A 23318-nucleotide genomic window follows, 5' to 3' on the forward strand; every position below is an offset into this window, starting at 1 on the left:
GTGAACATGTTACTGAATGTATTTTTTTTTTTGTGTGTGTGTAATGCAGCAAAGGAAGTAGCTCATAGGTTCAAATGAGGTGAGGGGCTTTAGTGTGTGTGTGTGTGTGTTTATCCATCACAGCAGTGTGAGAGAAACATTTCCTCACAGGCGTTCAGCCTCACACGCACACACGCATGCAACCATGCATGCACGCACGCACATGCACACACACAGACAAACACGCACTAGGTTTCCATCACTTTTGAGGACATTACATAGACTTACAGTCATTTCCTGGAAACTTACCTTGATTTCATTATGGGGACCCGTCCCCGTAAGGAAGGCAAGTCCCCACAGTGAGTCATACATGTCCGCATGCACACACATGTAGGCAGGTTTGATGTGCTAATTAGCTAATTAGGCTAACATAAAGAGAGAACTCAGGCTAAAGCTAACAAACTCAGGCTAAAGCTAACAAACTCAGGCTAAAGTTAACAGATTTAGGCTAAAACTAACAGACTCAGGCTGAAGCTAACAGACTCAGGCTAAAGCTAACAGACTCAGGCTGAAGCTAACAGACTCAAGTTAGTTAGCCTCCACTCTGATATAGCAGCATGGAGAAATACTACACAGCGAAGGTGTCATAGTGTTTTTAACATGACCTGTAACCCTGTGAGATAATGTGCTTGATAGTCCAGGTGGCCTCGAAGTAACGCCCAGTTGCTTCTGCACGTCGTAAGCTCGTCATACATGCTAACGCTTGCAGCTGAAGCTGTTGAATCCGTTTGTCACAGCTGTGATTGGACACTCACTGCTCAGGGAGGGGTTTAGTATTTTGTCAGCTGTATCATCAGAAGTGTTAGTAGACTTGAGCATCTTCTCCTCCTCCTCCTCCTCCTCCTCCTCCTCCCTCCCCTCATGTGTCTCAGCCTTCTCTGCAGCGTTAACATGAAGCACCAGATCAGTCGACTCCTGGAAATAAAAAGATCTGCAGCATTTGACAAATCTGGCCGAGTGATTGACGTTGCCTCATTCAGTGATGAGGTACTTTCTAAAGGACGGCAGGTAACTTTCAACTCTTGATTGACAAAATGAGAACACACGTCTCACCTGGGCCTTTAATATTTTATAAATATTAAATGATGAATTACAGGGAGGGATTTTTTAATCCCTCGTGAAGCACATTATTCAAATTAATTCTTCAAATGATGCCTTTTTTTAGCAGTTAAGCCTGATGAATTAGTGGACGAGCCCTGAGGCTGCAGGTGGTTTTCCTTTGTTTGAACGATGCATTCGCTTCTCAGGATTGTTCACTTTTGTCTTTATGCATTAAGGTGAGGAGCTGGAGGGCGTTTCGTGACTTGGACGCTGTGTTTGAGGATCGCTTCTGCTTCGGGGGTCAAATCAGTGAAATCCAGCACAGATATTTCACAAACGTCCCCGCAGACACAACAAAAGACAACGCCGGACTCCCACGTGTCAATCGAGACAGTAATGGACTTTGAGTTGTCCACATACAGACGATAAGGACTCCCAGGTGTCCATTCAGAGACGATCACAGGTGACAACAGACTCCCACGTTTTCAGGGACGGATAATAACAGATTCCCAGGTGTCCACAGAGACAACAACAAACTTTCACTTGTCCAAGTAGAGACGATAATGACTCCCAGGAGTCCACGTAGCCACAACAGATGACAGCAGACTACAAAGTGTCCATAAGGACATAAGCGGACAGTAATGGAGTCCACAGAGACAATAACAGCCTTTCAGAAGTCCACACAGAGACTGAATCCATTTCCTAACTCCTGACATCTCGTCTTAATTCGAACATCAGCGTCAGATGTCAAGCTCTTCATCTGCAGTGTGAACAAACAGTTTAATACAGCAGTGGTCCACCGGAGAGACGGCACTGAAACAGACACAATCCAACCCAGAGTGACCGCTCACCTTCACCGTGAGGACCACGGACTCAACCTGACCGCTCACCTTCACCGTGAGGACCACGGACTCAACCTGACCGCTCATCTTCACCGTGAGGACCACGGACTCAACCTGACCGCTCACCTTCACCGTGAGGACCACGGACTCAACCTGACCGCTCACCTTCACCGTGAGGACCACGGACTCAACCTGACCGCTCACCTTCACCGTGAGGACCACGGACTGAAACTACCGGGCTAGCACTGCTTGATGGTTTGTTCAGCACTGAAGCAGATCAGGAGCAGGAGTTTACTGAAGCACTGTTGATTCTAACTGATCACTAATCAATCAATCAATCAGTAGTAAGTACTGACGGTCTGAGTTTGTATCGACTCTGAACGAACTCTAAGCTAAAAGCATTCTGAAGCACAAACTGATCCTCCTGAAAAGGTGTTCGAGGGTGTCAGGAGAGAACATGCGCAGGAGGCTGAATGCAGCTTTAACCTGAGCTCAAGTGGAAACTCCTCGTGTTTCAGACGGCTGAGGAGCAGCTCTGCACTGAACAACATCAACTAGACAACAACCGCTAAGAGCGATAAACAAAAACCAATCAAAAGCTGCCGCGCTCTCACCTGTCAGCCGAAGCCTGGAAATGAAACGACAAGCCGTCACCGGACAGAGGAAAATGAAATTAGCTGAAGATTTAATCGAAGCTCCGCTTAATTCATGTTTCCTGTTTGTGTGTCGTGGCGCTGTTTACCTGTGGGCTGAAGGTCTGGAGGTCAAAACTGTGCTCCTGCAGGAACCGAAGTTCCTCCACTGTTCTGATTCCTGAGTCACAGCGTTTGTTCTGTTTGTGGCATGAAGGAACAGAACCGACGAGGTCTTCATCACGTCACTTCATTTATTGAAAATTACACACGACAAACATTCAGAGTCCTTTCTGCTTGTGTGAGGATGTCAGTTTAACATTGTTCATTGTTTAAATGGATCCTGGAGCAAAGGACCAGGAGGAACCAGGAGGGACCTGGCGGGACCACGAGGGACCAGGTCTAGTAACAGATCCTGAGAGTCTGATCCTGAAGCTCAGCAGGTTAACGGATTAAAAAAAGCATCTGATCAATAACAGTAATTAGAACTACCTTCAGTTTCTAATTAGTTTGTCGGACCGGCTCGGACCAGATCCTTCAGACCAGATCCTGGTTTTTAAATGAATCTGACACAGAAACAACATAAAGTTTCATCTTCAACTTGAAATATTCTTTGTGTGATTTGACATTAATCTAATTCAGAGGCTGAAGTTCAGTTATGTTTTAATACGTATTCCTGAAAAGCACCGAATCAATAATCAAGAATTCTTTATTGATGAGCAGCTGATTAACTCCTAATAAAACTCAGATAAAGAGGTTTTCAGACTCTAAAATAATCATGTTCTGTGTTTCATTGAAGTTTCTTTGCCTTGTGACGGACAGTGACGTCCTGCTTCTCCAACGCAGCTGATTGGCGGCCGTGGCTCAGGGGCGGGTCTCCTGCAGGACTCTCTCCTCCAATCGGGCGTATCGCTGCAGCATCTGGTCGTACACCTGGAAGACGCACAGAGACAGAAATCAACCCCCTGCTGTCTCATCAAACAGCAACGATTGGTCCACCCGAGCTGAGGGGAGGAGCAACCGCAGGACGCGACTCAGCTGGTGTAACTACCCTCACTGCCAGGAGGGGGAGACAAACGCTCCTCACTGCAGCTTCAAGGAGGACAAGTATCAGCAGTACAAGTACAGCAGCATCAGCAGCTTCATGCAGTAAAAGTAATCTGTAATCTGAGTACTTGATACTGTGACAGGATTACTGAAAACACATCTGCTGCTCTGCTGACGGACGTGGTCAGAGGTGCTGAACTGGTTTCAGTGAGTTCTCTGACCTTCATGATTGACAGCGTCTCCTGTCACATGCTCCACCTGCAGCACACCTGTGTGCAGCTCTGCTTTTGTACCTGCACACAGGTGTGCTGCAGGGGTCCTTCTGACTGAACCCTCAGCGCATTCACACACCTCCCTACGTTCACAGGTGAACTCCAGCAGGTGCTCGTGGATGGATGTGAGCGCAGACGCACCTGCAGACGAGCGTCACCTGACAGGAAGAGGGAAGTCTTTGCTGTTGTTCCTGTGCGTCGCGGCACTGAACGCCTGCGGTCGTCTCACGCTTCATATTTAATATCCAGACGGCACAGTACAGAGAGGACGCTAGAATATTCATTCAGAACATCTAATCTGTGCTGCACCTTCAGAGAGTGTGTGTGTGTGTGTGTGTGTGTGTGTGTGTGTGTGTGTGTGGACTACAGGAGGTGTGTTAGCAGAGCTCATTATTTATTCATGATCTGTGCTGTTTAATAATGGAGGACGAACATGAGAGAAGATCACTTCAGTAAACACACAACTCCATTAGAATAAGATGGAACCCCGGAGTGTGTGTGTGTGTGTGTGTGTGTGTGTGTGTGTGTGTGTGTGTGTGTGTGTGTGAGGGATGACAGAGAAAGTGTCAGATTAAAATGTGATGAGGGTAAAAACACTGTTTGGTGTGTGTGGAGACGTCCTGTATTTGACATAAGAGAAGAAGAGGACTGGAGAGTTTTCATTGGTCCGTTAACGCCGACGACTCGATCTGAGGTGAAGTTCTTCATCATCTGTTCAGCTCGTCTTCTCCAGGAAAACATCTTCACACGTCGAGTGAACTGGATTCAGTCTGAGCTGGATTCAGTCTGAGCTGGATTCAGTCTGAACTGGATTCAGTCTGAAGGAACATATTCCTCAGAATCTCACTGTTAACGGTGCTGCTGGTTCCTCTCTGACGTGGGACGCACCTGTCCACCACCTGCCGTCACATGACCACACGTCTGACGACCACGAGTGACGACCGGGACACGACTGAGGAGGAAGCAAAGCGGCAGAAAGCTGCTCTTCGTCCCACCTTTGATCGGAAAGTGGACAGACTCGACACAGAAACACACAGAAACACGCTTGCTGCCATGAAGACATTCTCAGCTCTTTGGGACGGTGGGGACAGTCTACCCTTCAAAATAAAAGCCCACATGGGACAATCAGGACATCTCCTCCCTCTCTGTCTTCGTCTCTTCAGTTTGCTTTGATTGGTGCCGTTTGCATGTTTCTGTGTGTCTGCGCGTCGTTCTGATCCGGCAGACGAATCGACGTTTGACTGCAGACGCTGGAGTTCGGCAGGTGAGGATGAGGAGGAGCAGACGGTCCAGCTGTCAAACATCTGGACGCTGATTAAAGTGAACATTTCTCTGCTGGGACACCGACAGCTGATTGACAGAAGAAAAATCAAAAATAAAGTGAGTCCATCGCCGCTCGCCCCGCGACCCTCACCTCCTTCATCATCACATCCCGCTCCTCCTTCATCTTCTCTCCCTCTTCATCACCTCCCTGCTCTCTGAGCTCCAGACCCTCATGTGGTTTCTGTGGGACTGTCTCCTCCTCTGTCCTCTCACCTGGACCCAAAGCGTGCATGACTGGACATCAAGGAGAGACGTGAATGTCCTTCATGTGGACAGAAGCAGCTGACGGCGTGAAGGCTTCTGAAAAACCCTTCACTTCCTGCAGCAGCTTCACCCCAGTGTGACCCGTTAGTGTGTGTGTGTGTGTGTGTGCGTGTGTGTGTGTGTGTGTGTGCGTGTGTGTGTGTGTGTGACTGGCCTCTCATGTAATTTTCTTCACTGCTGTTCCATGAGGGAACAAGCCGTTAAATGAAGAGGCAGTGAGTCACGAAAGTAGGACAGTGTGTGTGTGTGTGTGTGTGTGTGTGTGTGTGTGTGTGTGTGCCTGTGTGCGTGCGTGTGTGTGTGTGTGTGTGTGTGTGTGCATGTTATGAAACCCTCATATTGTCGTGTGTCTCATATAATCTCAGTTCAGCAGCAGATCTGCATCAGGCCGACCTGTTTTCTTCTCGCTAACACTCGCCGTCAGGTCGATGCTACAGAGGCGTCTCACACACACACACACACACACACGCACACACACACACATGCCACACGTGGTCTAAAGCCTCTGTGTCTCAAAGGCGACTGTGTGCCGTCTGATCAGCGTCCTCAAGTGATGTCACTCGAGTCAGCGTTGGTTGAAGTCAGATCTGAAAGGAGCCCAGACGTCTGCTTGGCTACGTTAGCCGCCGCTAACATGACACGCTGATCTGTGGCCGAGCGCTCGAGCTCCGCGGTGGATCATGTAGCCGCCAGCTTCAGAGAACGTGGGGAACGACGACGATGACGTCGCTGCGTGACGTGGTGGGATCTGTACACGGCGTCAGGAAGGTCACACACGGTGTTAGCCTAAAGGCTCGGCGGCGAGGCACTGCGGCCCTGGAAACAGGAAGCAGCAGCTCGGCCTTCTGGGAGGTCTGTGTTCGTGCGAAGCCCCTGATAGAAAGAGGTTCACAGCCCACAGCTCCTGCCTCGTGATTGGTCGGCATGAAGGCGCGGCAGACGAGGGTCAGACCGTGACTTCATGTTCTCTCCAGCTCAACTGGAGCTGCTGAAGAAGACCATGCGGTGCCTTCAAAAGCTCCAGAGGAGCGTCAGAGGTCAGCAGACACACGGCACTGCGGCGTCTCCAGGCCGGTTCTGCTCACGCCCATCCACCACGTGGACAGTCAGAGACATCTGGACAGAACACGTCCTGCAGACTGTCTTCAGTCGAGTGTGTCCTCTAATGTCCTTTGATGTCTTCATCACGTCAAACCTAAAAACCTGACGTCAGCTCTCATTAACGCCATCATGCAGATCTTCTCCACCCCCACACACCACCTCACACCTCCGAGTGATGAGCCAAGCAAAACACACGAGCGTGTGTGTGTGTGTGTGTGTGTGTGTGTGTGTGTGTGTGTGTGTGTGTGTGTGGGAGGACGTACTGCAGGGAAATATGAAGCTCCATAAACCAATAAAACACACACACACACACACACATTGTGACTAATTTAATAAATGCTAATTACACTGCTGAGGAACATCAGCAGAGAGAGTGTGTGTGTGTGTGTGTGTGTGTGTGTGTGTGTGTGTGTGAGCGCTTACCTCCTGTGCTGAAGGATGTGGGGTGGCGACCAGCTGTGGTTCCGGTGCTTTCTTCATGGCATCAAAGAAGGAAACTCCAGATTCTGCGACCAGGCCTGAGAACACACATCGACCAATCAGAGAATGAGGTTCCTGCATCATTGACCAATCAGAAGTTTAGGTTCATTAAGCAGCCAATTCCTGCCTTCAACAGTAATCAACAGGTGAATCTGAGTTCTTCATATTTCAGACTCACATGTGAGTGTCAATAACCAATCAGAGGCTGGGCTTTTGTCATCGTATTGTAAACCAATCAAAATCAATCTAAACTCTAAACCAATCAAACTCAATCAGTGTGATCACATCAGACGCTCAACAGAGCAGAGCCATCGTACATCAGTAACACCTGAGCCGTCCCCGAGAGGACATGGCTGGTCCAATGAAATGCCATTACCACATGATCATCAACCAATCAGCAGCTTAGCTCCCTGGACGTTAGCTCCACCGCCGCTAACTAGCCTCAGAGGTCGTTAACCAATCGTCTCGTCCAGAGTCTGGTAACCAATTAGAGCAAGAGTCCAGAGGTCGCTTTGTGTCACGACCTCACTCATGCAAAGCATCATGGGACTGACACACTACGTCTTTCTTTCCCACGATGCCCTGGGTGTCATTTTCTGCCTCCAGTTTTACGTGAGAGGACAGCCAGATCTTATCGTAAGAGACGGAGGGACAGACAAACGATGGACGAGTCAAACTTCAGGTGTTCTCGTGGTTCTCAGAGGACGACCTCAGGCCAGACTGTGTGTCACCAGGTGTGAATCCTCGTCTCAGAGTCCGTCCATGATGAACAGAGGACTCCCCCGTCCTCCTGACGCTGGACTTCCTGTCTGCCTCAGCTTCTTCCACAGTCCTCTCGTCTCCGTGTGGCGTCCTGCCGCTGTCGCTCTTTGAGGACAGGACGCTTGCAGTTCACAGGCCGATCCATTTTACTGCCGTTTCACACGTCTGCTGACCTCACAGCAGGTGTGGGTCACAGCGTGAGGACGGCGGCGGCCTCTGGACAGGAAGGCCGGGCTCCGTCTCTCTGTCGTCCTCATGACAGGTCCAGATGAAAGGGAGAGCTGAGACGGGTCTCTGGCAGCCGTCCTCTGACAGACACTCACAGGCTGAACGCTTCCTGTAACGCTGAGGAAAGGATTGCAGCAGCAGTGCAAGAGGAATGCATGAAGGATTTCTGTGCAGAGTAACTGCACGAGGATCACTTAACGCCCCCCCCCCCCAGGCCGCCGCCGCCGCCGCCGCCCTGAATGAATCAGCATTGGTTATTAACACCAGGAGGATTGCATTATGTCTTTTCAAGTCCACGCAATTGACTTTAGATACTGAAGCAGGGCTTGAAAGCAGACGCTGCTGCATCTCCTGCGTCTTTGATGGCTGTCACACGTGAAGTCCTCGGCGGCAGAGGACGCTTGCCGTCTCGCCGCTCGTCCAGTCTCTTTCATGTGGAAAGGGGAGGAATCTTTCTCATCTGGTTTTATGAAGACATGCTACACGCCCCCCTCGCTGCTGTTAACGGCCCTCAGCGGAGAGACGATGAGTCCCAGGGAGAAGACGGACGGCACTCCGTCTCTCAGCTCGCCAAACGAAGAGTTTAACTGCTTCAAGCGCATGAAGAGACGAGAGCGTCCACGTCCTCTGAAACCAGCTGCAGCTTCATCAGCATCGTCTCTGTCTCATGACCTTCACGAGACACTTCAAGGACAGGAAATCTACTCTGGACGAACGAGACAGAAAGTTTCCAAATGCCGAGTTTGTCCGTCTCTCTCCGCAGCTGACATTTCAAAATAAAAGCACGCCATCACTCTATAAACTAAAAAGATTACAAATATGTCCTCGTTGATTCCAGGAGGGATTCTCTGTGTGACGTCAGCTGTGTGTGTGTGTGTGTGTGTGTGTGTATGTGTGTGTGTGTGTGTGTGTGTGTGTGTGTGTGTGTGTGTTACCGTGCAGAGCTCTGTAGGCTGATCCCAGGCAGGCGGAGTTGGACAGATCGATGGTGTAAACCGGAGCGTTAAACACATCAGATAAAACCTGAGAGAGAAAAGAAAATGACTTCCTCTTGATCTCCTGCAGATTAAACATTTACAGCCTCAATTAATCACCAAACAACACAGAGCGACGGGGGAAGAAACGAAGAGGAGGCTCATCGGCAGGTGCTGCTTGTGTGACGGGCCCACAGGTGAGGGCTGATCCACACACGGGATCAGCTTCCAGGCCGACGTGGAAACAGCTGGAGGCAGTTTGAAGTGATCCAGTTTATGGATCTCTATGATGTCCTCAAAGCCTTAAAGGGCTGATTATGACTCTCTCACCCGCACGGGGAGACGTCCTCTCTACACCTGGAACCTCACCTGGATTCTTAATGACACTAGCAGCAGCGATGGAGCCGACAGGTGAGGTGGAGGACTGACCTGCAGGATCTCTTTGTTGGATGAAGCTCCTCCTGTCGCCAACACTCTGGTTCCTGGAACTAAAGACAGGTGTGTCACGGTTCACCTGAGACTAAAGCTAACGGGAAGGACGCGACAGTGACCACAGCAAGACAGACAAAACAAGAGACGTCCTGGGACCAGATCGGGAACAGGGTTTAAATAAAGTTTGGAGAGGTGGTGCTCTTACTGATGGAGTATCCCAGCCTCTCAGCATGGAGTCTCCTGGACAGGAACTGACCCTCCACCAGAGCCCGAACCTCCACCTGTGGACTCAGCGAGGACACCTGCAGGACCGGGACAGGTGATTCAGGTACAGCACGAAGGTTTCAGGAAGCATGAACAAGCAGAGTCACCGAAGATCTCCACCAACCTCGTTGTCATCCGGGTCAAAGCGGTAACGTCCGACCGCAGGAGGCGTGATCTCCATGGTGTCAAAATAAAAGCCTGGAAACACACCGGGCAACCAATCAGAGTGAGGGAAGGAACAAAGGAAGGAGGGAAAGGATGAAGGAAGGAAGGAAGGAAGGAAGGAGGGAAGAAAGGAAGGAAGGAAGGAGGGAAGCTTCACCGATGTTTCCGTTGTTTCCGAGCGGTGTGTCTCTCAAAGTGGCAGAAAAACTTTCCCATGATCCTCCAGCACACTCATTCCTGATACGTTCCCTCATCAGAGATCCGTTCTTAAAGCTGTGGATAACACACACACACACACACACGCACACGCACACCCACACGCACACACACTCATATTCATTGGTGGGTTTTAGAGGTGCTGGTTGGTGGATTTTGTTACCTTTGACGGCAGACAGGCTGTTCCCAGTCTTCATGCTAAGCTAAGCTAAGCTAATCAAAGCTGGTTCACATGTGGCAAAACGTCACTTCTGACGTGTCCCGTGTGTGTGTGTGTGTGTGTGTGTGTGTGTGTGTGTGCGTGCGTGTTCGCACCACAGCAGAGCCATGTACGCCTGCCAGTCGACGGGGTTACAGAAGACGTGTCCCTCTAAAGCTGGACGAGGCTGCTGGACCCACAGAAACACTGTGTCACTGGTCCCCAGACTGACCTGCAGACACACACACACACACACACATTTACTCAAGCATTATGCTTATGTAGTCTTCAGGTGACCAGAGACAAGAGGACAACAGACCCAGAGGACACTTTACTGCACGCAGTACTCTGAATACCTGAAGTACTTTCTCCTGATTATACTGACGTACTTTGACTGAAGTGATTTTCACTGCAGGACTTTTCACAGTATTTGTACAGAGTGGTATTAGTACTCGGCCTTCAGTGTAGGATCAGAGTACTTCCTGCAGCACTGAGCCACACTGGACTGGTGGACTGGTCTCATGTGGACTTACAGCGATGTCTCCCTGCTGGAGCCTCATTCCTGCCAGAGACGCTGAGAAGAAGAGGAAGACGCATTCAGAATGGTCTAAAGGCTCGAGTGTCTGTAGAGACAAGACGATCTTCTCAGGACGTCCAGGTGAGACACAACAGACTGAAGACAGCTAATGAAGGAGGAGTGACGGAACACACACACACACACACACACACACACAGAGCAGGTAATAGCTCTTGCGTCACAGCAGCTCCACCTGGTGTTCGGACAGCAGAACTACAGGAAGCAGCAGCTCGTCCTCATGCGGTTCGAATTATCTGGTCAGACATTTTAGCATCAAAGGAGATTTGTTTCCTCTATCGGTTCCTTTAATTTATTTAAAGCAGGTGAATCAGACCTCTGTGACATCCTGTCTGTCCTACCTGGGTTGTCTCCGGTGAAGGCCACCACTCTGCAGCTCCCACAGAAACCAAATCGTCGCACCATGTAGGAGGAGACGGGACCCTGCAACGACAGGAAGGAGCACTGAGGTTCTCCTCACTTCCACTTCCTGTCTGTGTCAGCTGACTTCACGGGAAACAGGAAGTCTGTCTGGACCAGTGCGGACCAGTCTTACCAGTACAGACGTGGAGGGGACCGGGGCTCCCAGCAATCGGTCCAGATGAGGAGCGGTGGCTTCCAGGCAGATCTCAGACCAGTTCCTGGTCCTGATGTCCAGCAGATTCATCCCTGAACCTGCAGAGAGCGGATGGTTCCGTCAGTCAGCAGGTGAGGTCACCTGTTTTCAATCAGCTCACAGCCATTGCTTTGCTTCACGCCCAAACTGCAGACAGTCAGCAGATCCAGGTTTTCTTTGGACCTCTTTGAGGGTCCCGAGCCTCGGCCTTCCAGCTTTCAGTCACTTCACACTGTCTTCAGGAGACGCAGACGCACAAACGTCCCGCATTTTTCTGAGTGCTTGAAGGTCTCGTCCACGTCGGCCGGAGTTCATTCACCTGCTGATGAAGATCATGTGATACGACTGAAAGCTCCTCAGCGACTGGGTGGATCCCAGTGATCATGTGACCTCTTTGAAGGGCCCGGCCCTCAGGTGGAATCCACTGCCCTCATTGGTCAAACACTCTGTGACATGACGACTCTTTCAGCTTTGAGTTTTTCACAGTGAATCATGAAAGGATGAGCGGCCGATCAATGAACAGATCAATAACTCCTAATCAATCGTAACGGGACCAATGAAAGTCACTGAACACTGTACCGTCACTGCAGTCGATGGCGGCGTAACCACCGAGGAAGAGAGAGGCTGCGAAGCTGCTGACCAATGAGATCCTCTGAAAACACACACACACACACACACACACACACACACACACACACCATGAAACGTCCTCAGTGATGTACGAATAAAGTTTCTCACATTAGGACGAGTGATGGCGTGCAGGCGGACCTCACAGTCCTGGTAGTCCTCTGGTCGGGTCTGACGCACTTTGGCGATCTGGTTTCCTGTGAAACGCTGCAGACACACAGACACACACACACACACACAGACACACACGCACACACACACACACACAGTCATTCTTGATGATTTTTGACATTGTGTGAGGAGAAAATGATTCAAAAAGACAAAAAATACACAGAAATCTGTCAAAAAGAACCAAAATCAACCTGGGACAGACGGACAGGAGGACAGACAGACAGGAGGACAGACAAGAGGACAGACAAGAGGACAGACAGACAGGAGAACAGGCAGGAGGACAGACAGACAGAGGACAGACAGGAGGACAGACAAGAGGACAGACAAGAGGACAGACAGACAGGAGAACAGGCAGGAGGACAGACAGACAGGAGGACAGACAGGCAGGAGGACAGACAGGCAGAGGACAGTGACCTCGTAGGCTCTGGATCCGGTGGTCTCGGCCAGTCTCAGCGCCCCCCCCGCTGCTGCCTGCAGGTCCTCACACTGCTGCGAGCTGCTGGAGTCCATCCACACGGGACAGTCTGACAGGGAGAAGCTGTCCTGTTGACGCAGCACACACACATCAGCAGGTAACCACACACACACACACACACACACACACACACACACACACACACACACACAGTGTGCTGTGGGAGCGCAGACTTGCAGCTGCTGGTGCAGGTCCTGGTCCGGGTGGAGCTGCTTCAGGGTCTGGGACGCTCCTCGTCTCCAGTACACGCTGCCGTGTTGCTGAGAGACAAAGACGATCAGCAGTTTGTGAAACAGTTTTCAACGAGCCTCTTCCACCAAACTCCACTCGTTTTTCTCTACGTTTTAGAGTTCAGCTCAGCGAACCCGTGAAACATGTTATCAGGTGTGTTCAAGTAAAAGCACGTGGACACGCTGAGACTGCAGGTCTGGGCTTGACCTTGTTTGACCTGTGTGTCCACAGTCTGTGTTTGTCCTGCTTCAACGTGATCTGTGAACCATCGGCCGTCAGAGCACAAACAGAAACCGGGACACTTCCTGTCCCTCGCCTACAGATATCTGTGAGCAGCTCCATGAAGGACCCGTCCTCCCAGTCTGGTGCTGACGAGCTGAACTGGTCTGCACAGGGTTAGGGTTAGTCCTGAGCTCAATCCCAGTCAGCAGCTCTGGGATGAACTGGATCACCGACTGGGACAGACCTGAAACCAGCATCGGTGCTGGACCTCAGCGACCCTCCGGTCTCTGAACGCGATCACATCCCTGCAGCAGGTTCTGGTCTCACCTGTCCGCTGCCCGACAGCGCTCTGACACGGGACAAGTCGAGCCCCGCCCTCTTCATTTTGTCCAACAGCAGGTCCAGAGCCTGATGACGGACACAAAAACAGAACAGCCAATCACGTGGCAGCCCGAGGACACGGACACTGATCTGTGAAATGTGATTAGTCAGAGGTCAAAGGTCAGACCGCGACCCTCCACAGCAAGTTAATACTTTAACTGAAGAGTTAGAGAGTGAACCGAGAGACGAGGAAAACACCTTCATCATCATGACTGAGTGTGTGTGCGTGTGTGTGTGCGTGTCCCACCTTCACCCACATCAGCACAGGTGAGGTGACCGTCAGTCCGTCAGCGTGGAGGTGAACTCCACCCTGAGTCCTGCACAGACAGAAGCAGCAAAATATGAGGCTGAACAACATGATACTACTACTACTATTATTACTACTACTACTACTACTTCGACACAGTGGTGCTGCGAGTTACCTGAACTCAGGTAGCTCCGAGTCAAACTGCACATTGTTCTGATGAATCACGTTCAGGTTTCCATCGATGGTCACCACCTTCAGCTTCACATGAGCAGGAAAAGTACTGTCGGTACTTGTAGTACAACGAGTATCATGAGTATCAAAAAACACCAACCTGAACGAGCATGACTGATGCATTCAGGTGTCATGGGATTTTGCTGATGCATTGGTGAAAGAGGAGCTGGTTTTAACGGGATCACAGAGTTTATGTGAAATCTCACTTCATGACACTCATGTCATGCAGTACAGGCAGTAGAAATACCTCGGTGCAGTACTCAGAGTACTTCCACACACACACTATTCTTACTGAAGTACAACCTGTCCACAGTTCCAGTGAAGTAAATGTTCTGCTCGCTTCCTGTAAAGACTTCGATCAAGTCTGAATTGAATGTTCGTGTTTCTGTCTGTGTTCGGGGTTTGAACGCAGCTCCACACCGTCACACACACTTCCTCATCTGCGCGACGACACGCAGCCACGTGCGTCAACACGTCACTCAATCAAACGCGCAGGTGAACGAACGACGAATTAAACGAAGAAGTGAGTTTTACCTGCTGCGTGCTGAAGTCAAAGCCCAGGAAGAGAGGAGAGTCCGCGGCGGCCATCATGAGAGAGAGAGAGAGAGAGAGAGAGAGAGAGAGAGAGAGAGAGAGAGACACACACACACACACACACACACACACACACACACACACACACACAGTGCACAGGAGGAGGAGGAGGGGTTAAATATTTAAAGAGACAGTGACACGCTCTCATCCGGGGTAATGCATACATTACAGCTGAATGATTCTCCAAACTCTAACACGGACAGATGGAGGGAGTACTCTGATCCTGTACTACAGTAAAAGTACTAATACCACACTTTACAAATACTTGAAAATGTCACTTCAGTCAAAGTACTTTATTGTTTGTCTTCAGAGTACTGAGTGCAGTAAAGTGTCCTAACTAACGATTCATTCTGGATCAATCTGCTGATCGTTTCCTCCATCGATCAATCGATCGATCGTTTGCTTTGGAAACATTGTGAAAATAGTGAGAAATGTGGTGACAATGAGCCCAAAGTGACGCCTTCACCATGTTTGTTTGGTCCAACCAGCAGTCCAAAGCTCCACATGATTACACACACATTGAGATCATTGAGAGGAAAAGCAGCAAATCAAACATGTGAGAAGGTCAAACATCACACAGCAGATCAATAATCAATCCACTGATTGACTGATGGTTTCAGCTGAACTCCTTTAAAATGTTTCATTTATAAGAAAACATCAGATTCTGTGATGTCCCTGAAGCCGTCAGATGATGTCATGGAGTCAAAAGCTCAGTCTGAACGGACGTGACACGACAAGAAAGACCGACAAAATAATCAAAGTCAAAGCTTCATCGTCTTTATTGGCTCCATCAACAGAGAAGTCAGCGCCAACAGGAAGTCCGTTCAAACAAAAGTTCACATTGAAAGCAGCTCGCCGCCGTCAGAGCGGAGACGAGCGAGCGCGGCGGTCGTTCAGAAACACCTTTCATCCATGTGGAGGGAAAACAGCCGAGTCAGCGAACAGAGCGTCAGAGCACGAGCCGAACGAGTCTGAACAGAAGGCGTTCACACAGGAAGAGGAAAACCTGAAAACATCAAAATAAAAGCTTCCTGCAGCTGAATTATTTCTGACAAATCAAGCTGAGACCACCAGAGTGTGTGTGTGTGTGTGTGTGTGTGTGTGAGTGTGTGTGTGTTTGTGTGAGCGTGTGTGTGAGCGTGTGTGTGTGTGTGAGCGTGTGTGTGAGCGTGTGTGTGTGTGTGAGCGTGTGTGTGTGTGCGTGTGTGTGAGCGTGTGTGTGTGTGTGCGAGCGTGTGTGCGTGTGTGAGCGTGTGTGTGTGTGTGTGCGTGTGTGAGCGTGTGTGAGCGTGTGTGCGTGTGTGAGCGTGTGTGTGCGTGTGTGAGCGTGTGTGAGCGTGTGTGAGCGTGTGTGCGTGTGTTCTGTCGTCTCAGCTTTGGCACTTTACTGTGAAGTCTTTCAACATTTATTGCTTTGCATGGCTAACAGGGTGAGTGAAGCACGCAGACTCACTGTGTGTGTGTGTGTGTGTGTGTGTGTGTGTGTGCGTGCGTGCGTGTGTGCGTCACACAGGGTGTGTGGCGCCTCGGCTCAGGTAGGCCTTCATGGTGGCGATGAGCTCGCTCTCCTCCTCCAGCGTCAGGTCCAGGTAATCGTCCTCGTGGCGTGAGATGTCCTCCAGCACCTCGTTGACCAGCTCGTTGTCCGCTGACAGCAGAGGACACAGCTGTCGTTAATTACTGCTAATTATTCAGGCGCCTCTTCTGAATGTTTGCATGCTCACAAACTACAGGTCTGGTGTTACTTCCTGCTCTTCTTACTGTCGTTAAACCTTGTGTTCACCGCCTGACTTCCTGTCTGAGGCTCTCAGCTTCAAGCTCATTGGTGAAGATGTAAACCTTTAAAAACTCCCCACATATTCACCTTTAACAGGTTCAGGGTCAGGGTCAGGCTGCTCGCCCTGGTTTCGATCAAGCTAACAGGAGGACGTAGAGCATCTGTTGGGGACTACTTTCAGCGTAAACATGGACGCACAGACGCTTTCTAACCCTAACCCTGCCACCTGTGCCTCAGGTGTGTCCTACCTGTGGAGTTGGAGGAGGTGCTGGGCTCCTCAGAGGAGGGGGACGGGGTGGAGGGCGGGGACACGGACAGGAGCTCCGGGGAGAGGACGCCCTGGTTGTCCAGCAGCAGCTGAGTCGCCGATTGGACGTCTCCACCTGTCAGTCTGAGAGCCGCTTCAGAAACCTCCCTCTCAAAGCCCAGGTACAGCAGCTGCAGGTAGACAGAGCAGGTGAGCACAGTGAACATGAGACCCGACAGTGACACCTGCAGGAGCAGGAGGAGGAGGAGGAGGAGGAGGAGGAGGAGAAGAAGAAGAAGCAGCAGAAGCAGAAGCAGAAGAAGAAAAGCAGATCCTGTGTGGCGACATGATGTTCAGAGATTTCGGCGGTTCAGTGTCATTCTGAGGTGAAGTGTGAGAGTAATGATTAGTGATAAACTGTGAATCGATGGTGATGTGTTTAATGTGACGTCCCGTCTTAAAACCTCTCACTCTGATGGAAACTCTTTTGTCCCTGTCGGGATCCTGTAGGAATGACGTCTGTGTTTCTAGCAACCTGATTGGTCGGTGTCGTGCCTGAATGCGACTTGGTCGTTCAGCCTCAGGTGTGTGGGGGCTCGCTCAGGTGTGTGGGGGCTCGCTCAGGTGCTAGCTGCTGTCGTACCTGCTCCACCCTCTCTGGACTGACGCCCTCTGTGTTGTTATTGGTCAGCAGAGCGGCTCGACTGGAGTCCAGCAGGATCTGAGGACAAAACAACGACGGCCGATTGGCTCAGGACGTTCAGACTTTCAAGGACAGTCCAGTGAGACAGACACTGACCTGGTAAGCTTTGTCCTCGTCTCCGTCGGCGTGGTGCAGCGCTCTGGCGGCGTCTCTCCTGGAGAATCCGAGCTCAGCGAGGGTGGAGATGACCTCCATCCTCCTGCTCCTCTTCCTCCTCTCGCTCTGCTTCAGCTCCTCTCGCTCCTGATCAGACCAGTCAAACTCAGCTCAGGTCAACGCGTCAGTGTGTGTGCGTGCTCGTGCTCGTGCTCGTGTGTCTCCATGTCTCACCTGTCTCTGGTTGCTGATGTGGATGGCGGCCTCCTGCAGGTCTCCCTCACAGGCTCTGAGGCCGAGTCGAGCTTCTCTCTCTGAGAAACCCAGAGCCATCAGCTGAGCCATCTTCTCTGAGTCCAGACAGAGACGACTGTACAGAGCCTCCACCTGAGAGACAGACAGTCAGAGAGACAGTCAGAGAGACAGTCAGACAGAGAAACAGTCAGTCAGAGAGACAGTCAGAGAGACAGACAGTCAGACAGAGACAGACAAAGAGAGAGACAGAGAGACAATCAGAGAAACAGACAGACAGACAGTCAGACAGAGAGACAGTCAGAGAGACAGACAGACAGACAAACAGACAGTCAGACAGACAGAGAAACAGTCAGAGACAGTCAGAGAGACAGTCAGAGAGACAGTCAGACAGACAGAGAGACAATCAGAGAAACAGACAGACAAACAGACAGAGAGACAGACAGAGAGACAGACAGAGAGACAGAGAGAGAGACAGGGAGTCAGAGAGACAGACAGACGGACAGACAGACAGACAGAGAGACAGAGAGACAGACAGACGGACGGACAGACAGACAGACAGACAGACAGACGGACAGATGGACAGACATTACTTTGAACAGCTGATGTCGAGCCTGAGCGTCGTTTCCTTCGATGTAGGAGAGGAGACTCTGGAGGAGGTGCAGCCGGAGAAACAGCACCTCCTCTCTGCCTGTGTTACCCTGACCACACACACACACACACACACACACACACACACACACACACACACACACACACAGTTAGCTTCAGCTGTGTTCAGGGTCTCTCCTCTTCCCGTTTATAAAAACACTTCAAGGTCTAGTCTGGAGAATTTTGGAGGATCTGATTCTGTGATTACTTCTGTCCACAGAGGGAGGAGGTCCTCTCCTCCTGTCCTCCTGTCCTCCTCCATGTTTCTACAGTAGCCCTGAACGGACAAACTAAACAGGCTGAGGTGAGGGGTCTTCAGCTGGTTGCAACCTGCTTTTCACCACTAGATGTCCTAAACGGTCCACCTGAACCTTTAACACTGACAGTAACAAACCGGAACTCTGAGACGTCAGCGCCACCAAAAACTGAATCTCTCACTCTGCTCATCTGCCTGAAGTCGTTTTTTGCTTTCTTAAGGTAAAGGGACGTTTGTGTGACCGAGTTTCCGTGAACGCACCACAGTTAGTTCGATTAAAATGACGTCAGCTGTAGAAACTGAACCTTAAACCTCTTCACAGCGCTTCATCATTTCATAATAAACTACAAACTGAAGTGACTGGAGACAGAGGACGTGTCCCGTGTCCTGCAGGGACTGAAACAGGCTCCAGTGATCAGCATCAAATGAATCTACGACTCAGGTGTTTCAGCTTTTGTGTCTCTGTCTGTCTCAGGGAACTGGACGTCTCTGACCTCGAGGGACGTCCGTCCCGCGTCTCACCTTGATCATGAGCAGCCTCTGGTGCTGCTCTCCGTAACACTGCAGGAAACAGTCCTCGGCTCGCTGCAGGCGGCTCTTGCCGTCGTCCAGGCAGGACAGAGCCTCCAGAGCTCGGTAACACCACACGATGTCCAGCTGCAGGACGGCGTAGTTGTCCACCGAGCCGAGCAGAGCCGAGCCGCATTTACTGCACACAGGAAACACACCTCCGTCAACCGCTTTCATCCCGTTTGAGCTGCTGTGACGTCAGCGTGATGTCAGAGAGCGTCGTCCGTACCTGAACTGCTGGTCGGCCTGCAGCAGGTGACACAGAGCGACATCAAACTGCTTCTTCTTCATCAGAGAACGACCTTTCTCATGGAAACCCATAGCCAGGATCAGAGCCTGCAGGGACGGACAGAGGGACGGAGGGACGGAGACGCAGACAGACGGACGGACAGAGAGAGACACACAGACAGACAGACAGACGTATGAGCCAAACTGGTCTCTGGTTTAATGATGCTGCTCTGAGTCTGTCCCACTGTGAGACTGATGATGCATTCAGGTGTCGTTGGAGCGCTGGATTTGAGTCCAGTCGAGTTCAACTGGAGCCCAAATTTACAGAAAGTCGTGAAAATGAAGCCAGACTGAACGTTTGTCTCCATCATCCTGCTGCGTGAATCTGATTGGTTGATGGAGACAAACAGCCGGTGGAGCTGATCCTCCAGCCGCTGCCATTAAACCACCACAGAAGAAGAGACACAACCAGGTGATGTCATTTGAAGAGCTGCAGCCAAATCAGACATTTGTGTTGGCATAATGTGTCCATGTGAGGAAGGTGAGAGCCTCCTCATCGTCACTCTTCACTGAAGAGACGAGTGGCCTTAGGTCACATGACTCACAGAGACTGCACGTGTTGATGTGATTGGCTGAACTCTACCTTCTTCTCCTTGGGGGGGATCTTCAGCGGGTTTCCTCTCTGGTCAGCGATCTCCAGGAAGGGGGTGGTGTCCGGGTCTTCACTGCCGTCTGTCAAAGAGGACAGACGCTGCTTTAATGGAGACACAGCGTGGTCTCAGAGACACCACCCGTCTCTCTGAGGGTGGAGCAGTTACACACCAACAGAAGACAGGAGCTGCAGGACACCACGGGACAGACAGAGAGAGACAGAGGGACAGAGAGAGACAGACAGAGGGACAGACAGAGAGACAGAGGGACAGACAGAGAGACAGAGGGACAGAGAGAGAGAGACAGAGGGACAGACAGAGAGACAGAGGGACAGACAGAGAGACAGACAGAGGGACAGACAGAGGGACAGACAGAGGGAGGGTACCTCTCTCTGACAGGATCTGGAAGCCTTTCTGGGTCCTCTGGACACTCTCGTTCTGGTTCTTCGTCTTCTCCTCGTCCTCACTCAGCTGTTGTCTCCACTCGGCGTCGCTCACCTTCAGCACCATCAGCTTACTGTGATTCTTCACACCCTGTTCATCCAGACGCTGGTCTGAGCGCGCACACACACACACACACACACACACACACACACACACACACACACACACACACACATTAAACTCCCGCTGCTCTGGGATCAGCTGTTTCACCTGCAGGCCGTCTGGACTCACCTGTGCACAGAGTTTTCCCATTCAGGATCAGTTTGATGCATTTGAGGCCGAACTCTGCTCCGATCCTGCAGCACAAGGACGAAGGAAGCGTCAACGTCCTGCTCCTGTCCTTCATCAACTGACACCTGTCTGTCTCTGTCTGTGTGTGTGTGAGTGTGTGTGTGTGTGTGTGTGTGTGTGTGTGTACCTGTCCACCACCTCCTGCACCGGCACGTCCAGCCTCGTCTCCAGGTGGTTCTTTGTCTTTGGATCCTGAAAGCAGTGACAGATAAAGGAGTCAGCTTCCTGTCTCAGCTCCTGGAGGAGACGTCCTGGCTCACAGTCTACGTCAGTCTACGTGTCTCCACCTTCCTGCTGTCCCTGGGCAGCAGCAGCTCCAGCGTGGCCACGCTCGTCTCCCTGAACGTCTTGTTTCCTCTCCCTCTGTTCACCGCCTGCACTCTGATGGACTCCAGCGCGCCGCCGACCTCCAGCGCCGACAGACCCATCAGAGGGGCGTAGCGCTCCGCCAGCTCCTGACGATGAAAACAAACACATGATGCCGATGTTTGAGCACGATAACAGACGGCAGCACTGACAGAGCGCAGCGACGCCATGACCGACGGTGCAAAGCTCGAGTACAGACCGGACCTGGTCTCTCTTTTCAGCGCCCACAGTGTCAAAGCGGTACTAAAGCGGTTCTGTTGTGTCTCAGCTGACCTCCATGTGCTGCTGCCCCGGCTGCTTGTCCTCGTCGGTGTACGGAGGGTTCCACAGCTGGATCTTCTCCTGCTTCAGCTGGTTCTTCAGCTTGGCCTCCGTGTTCTGCTCCGCCATCGCCTGAAAACAACCAGCGAATAAGTCACCAGGAGGCAGGAGGAGAAAGTGAAAGCAGTCGGACAGATGGAGGAACTCCCCTGATGGGTGGAGTTCAGCTGACTGAAGGAGCTACTGACGAAACCAAGTCATCAGGAAACTGCTGACTGACAGACGGGCAGACAGTGAGTGTTTCAGGGAGCAGATGAAGTACACAGACAGAGTACCAGAGGTCATCTTCACGGGTCGTGACCTCGACTCCACATGTCAAAGTACATGTATGAGGAGTACTACTATCATGTACTACTACCAGAGTCACCGCTGGCTCTGCAGGAGTAACAACGCACACTGGTCCCCGAGCTTAGCAGTGTGTTCAAACAGAAAGAAAACTTTATTGGCAAGACCAAACACACTGAACACGAGCACGTGCCGCTTCAGTGGTCGTGAAGCCCGTGAAGCTAGCTAACGGTTAGCTTTGCTGTTACTCGTCCACACTTCAGTGAACCTTCGCTGTCAAATGTCTCTGAACGCAGGAAGCTAACGCTAACGTTACCGCGGCTGCTGCTAGCATGGTGTTAGCTGACATTAACCCAAACAGGTCAGTCAGAGACATTAACTACAACAGATTCACTGCCAGTGACGCACTTTCTGTCTCCTTCACACGGCTAATAGCTGACATTTAACGTCACTGTGTCCAGTGAAACTGTCGTTACAGCTAAGTTAGCTCACGTGAACGTTAGTCATCGCGCTTCCACAGCCTCAAACAAGGCTCGTTTCGCTCTTTTTATGCTTCAAGTCTTCGGTTCAGACGCGGTTAAATCTTTCTGTCAGTTACCTTGATGTCAGTGGACACGATGACAAAGAGTTCCGCGGTCGTAAATATCAGCCGTGCTCGGTAAAAGTCCCTCCCTCCGCTCGACAATGTTGTTTTTGTATTTTTGTCATTTCTCGGAAGTCGCTGCTGAGAGCGAGACAGAGGTCTCACTCTGAGCACGTTTCATGACCCCTTTTACGTAAACTCCGTCTACCGAAACCACGCGAAAAGCTCGGCTGTTTCACTGAATAGACGATCTTTGATCTACTACGGAACCCGAAGAGGGTAAAATGTCATGAAGCGTTTGTTTGAATGCAAAGTCAGGAAGAAACAAGGCAAACAAGACGCGATTAAAAGTGATAAGATAAGATAAGATAAGATAAGATAAGATAAGATAAGATACAGCACAATGAGATGGAGTAAATGGTGTAAAATATCTGCTATGTCCATGAAAGAGTGAGAAATATTCCAAAACAATTTCACAACTTGGTGTCTTATTTTGAAATGTTTCATCCTGTTTCTTTTCAAAACAACACAATAAGGAAATGTCACTTTTTCACATGATGTTTAGTTCTTTCACAGTTCCATGATTATATATTTGTCTCCATTCATTTCCGATTGCTTATTTCATGATTAAACTGCACTTTTGTTCTCGTGAACTGATGTTAAATAAAACATAAACTTCTGTCAGAACTGATTTTTGGTGCAAAGGCCCCAAAATCTGACTTCCTATTTTCTTTCTGAACATCTGATGATTTTACCTTTCAACATAAGACAAAAATACTTGATGCATATAAGAACTTTTATACCGAAACTGAATTTTTACCTTTTTTTTGTTCATTGTGGTGTTTTATTATCTATATATTTCATATCTTCTGGAATGATGTCTGTATGTGTAACAGCACTTTGGTCTGATCACCGTTCATCAAATGTTAACACACTTCATTCATGTTT

General features: G+C 50.5%; 2 protein-coding genes across 3 annotated transcripts; both read right to left on the reverse strand.

Annotated features, from left to right (window-relative positions):
- Positions 1–2792: 2792 nt before the first annotated feature.
- Positions 2793–14774, reverse strand: xylb (xylulokinase homolog (H. influenzae)). 2 transcript variants are annotated; one of them, XM_076721512.1, is made up of 19 exons: positions 14591–14774; positions 14001–14083; positions 13826–13895; positions 13525–13605; positions 12918–13004; positions 12684–12812; positions 12240–12305; positions 12051–12123; positions 11412–11530; positions 11218–11299; positions 10815–10855; positions 10398–10513; positions 10024–10139; positions 9826–9899; positions 9643–9739; positions 9435–9493; positions 8967–9054; positions 6985–7079; positions 2793–3487 (listed from the first exon to the last, which is right to left on the reverse strand). In XM_076721512.1, the coding sequence occupies exons 1-19, from the start codon at positions 14645–14647 to the stop codon at positions 3419–3421; spliced, it is 1602 nt and encodes a 533-aa protein (XP_076577627.1). In that variant the 5' UTR covers positions 14648–14774; the 3' UTR covers positions 2793–3418. The 2 variants fall into 2 exon arrangements, with proteins under 2 accessions (XP_076577627.1, XP_076577628.1); XM_076721513.1 differs by having other exon boundaries at positions 14001–14114; positions 14591–14625.
- A 637-nt stretch (positions 14775–15411) lies between these two features.
- On the reverse strand, positions 15412–22632 carry nub1 (negative regulator of ubiquitin-like proteins 1). The gene is made up of 15 exons (XM_076761615.1): positions 22386–22632; positions 21455–21574; positions 21103–21270; positions 20943–21007; positions 20756–20820; positions 20467–20634; positions 20074–20162; positions 19432–19538; positions 19155–19341; positions 18319–18426; positions 17708–17860; positions 17474–17620; positions 17318–17395; positions 16676–16865; positions 15412–16298 (listed from the first exon to the last, which is right to left on the reverse strand). The coding sequence occupies exons 2-15, from the start codon at positions 21569–21571 to the stop codon at positions 16156–16158; spliced, it is 1785 nt and encodes a 594-aa protein (XP_076617730.1). The 5' UTR covers positions 21572–21574; positions 22386–22632; the 3' UTR covers positions 15412–16155.
- Between the last annotated feature and the right edge of the window lie 686 nt (positions 22633–23318).

This window comes from Chaetodon auriga, chromosome 21 (genome assembly GCF_051107435.1).
Source record: "Chaetodon auriga isolate fChaAug3 chromosome 21, fChaAug3.hap1, whole genome shotgun sequence".
NCBI classification, from domain to species: domain Eukaryota; kingdom Metazoa; phylum Chordata; class Actinopteri; order Chaetodontiformes; family Chaetodontidae; genus Chaetodon; species Chaetodon auriga.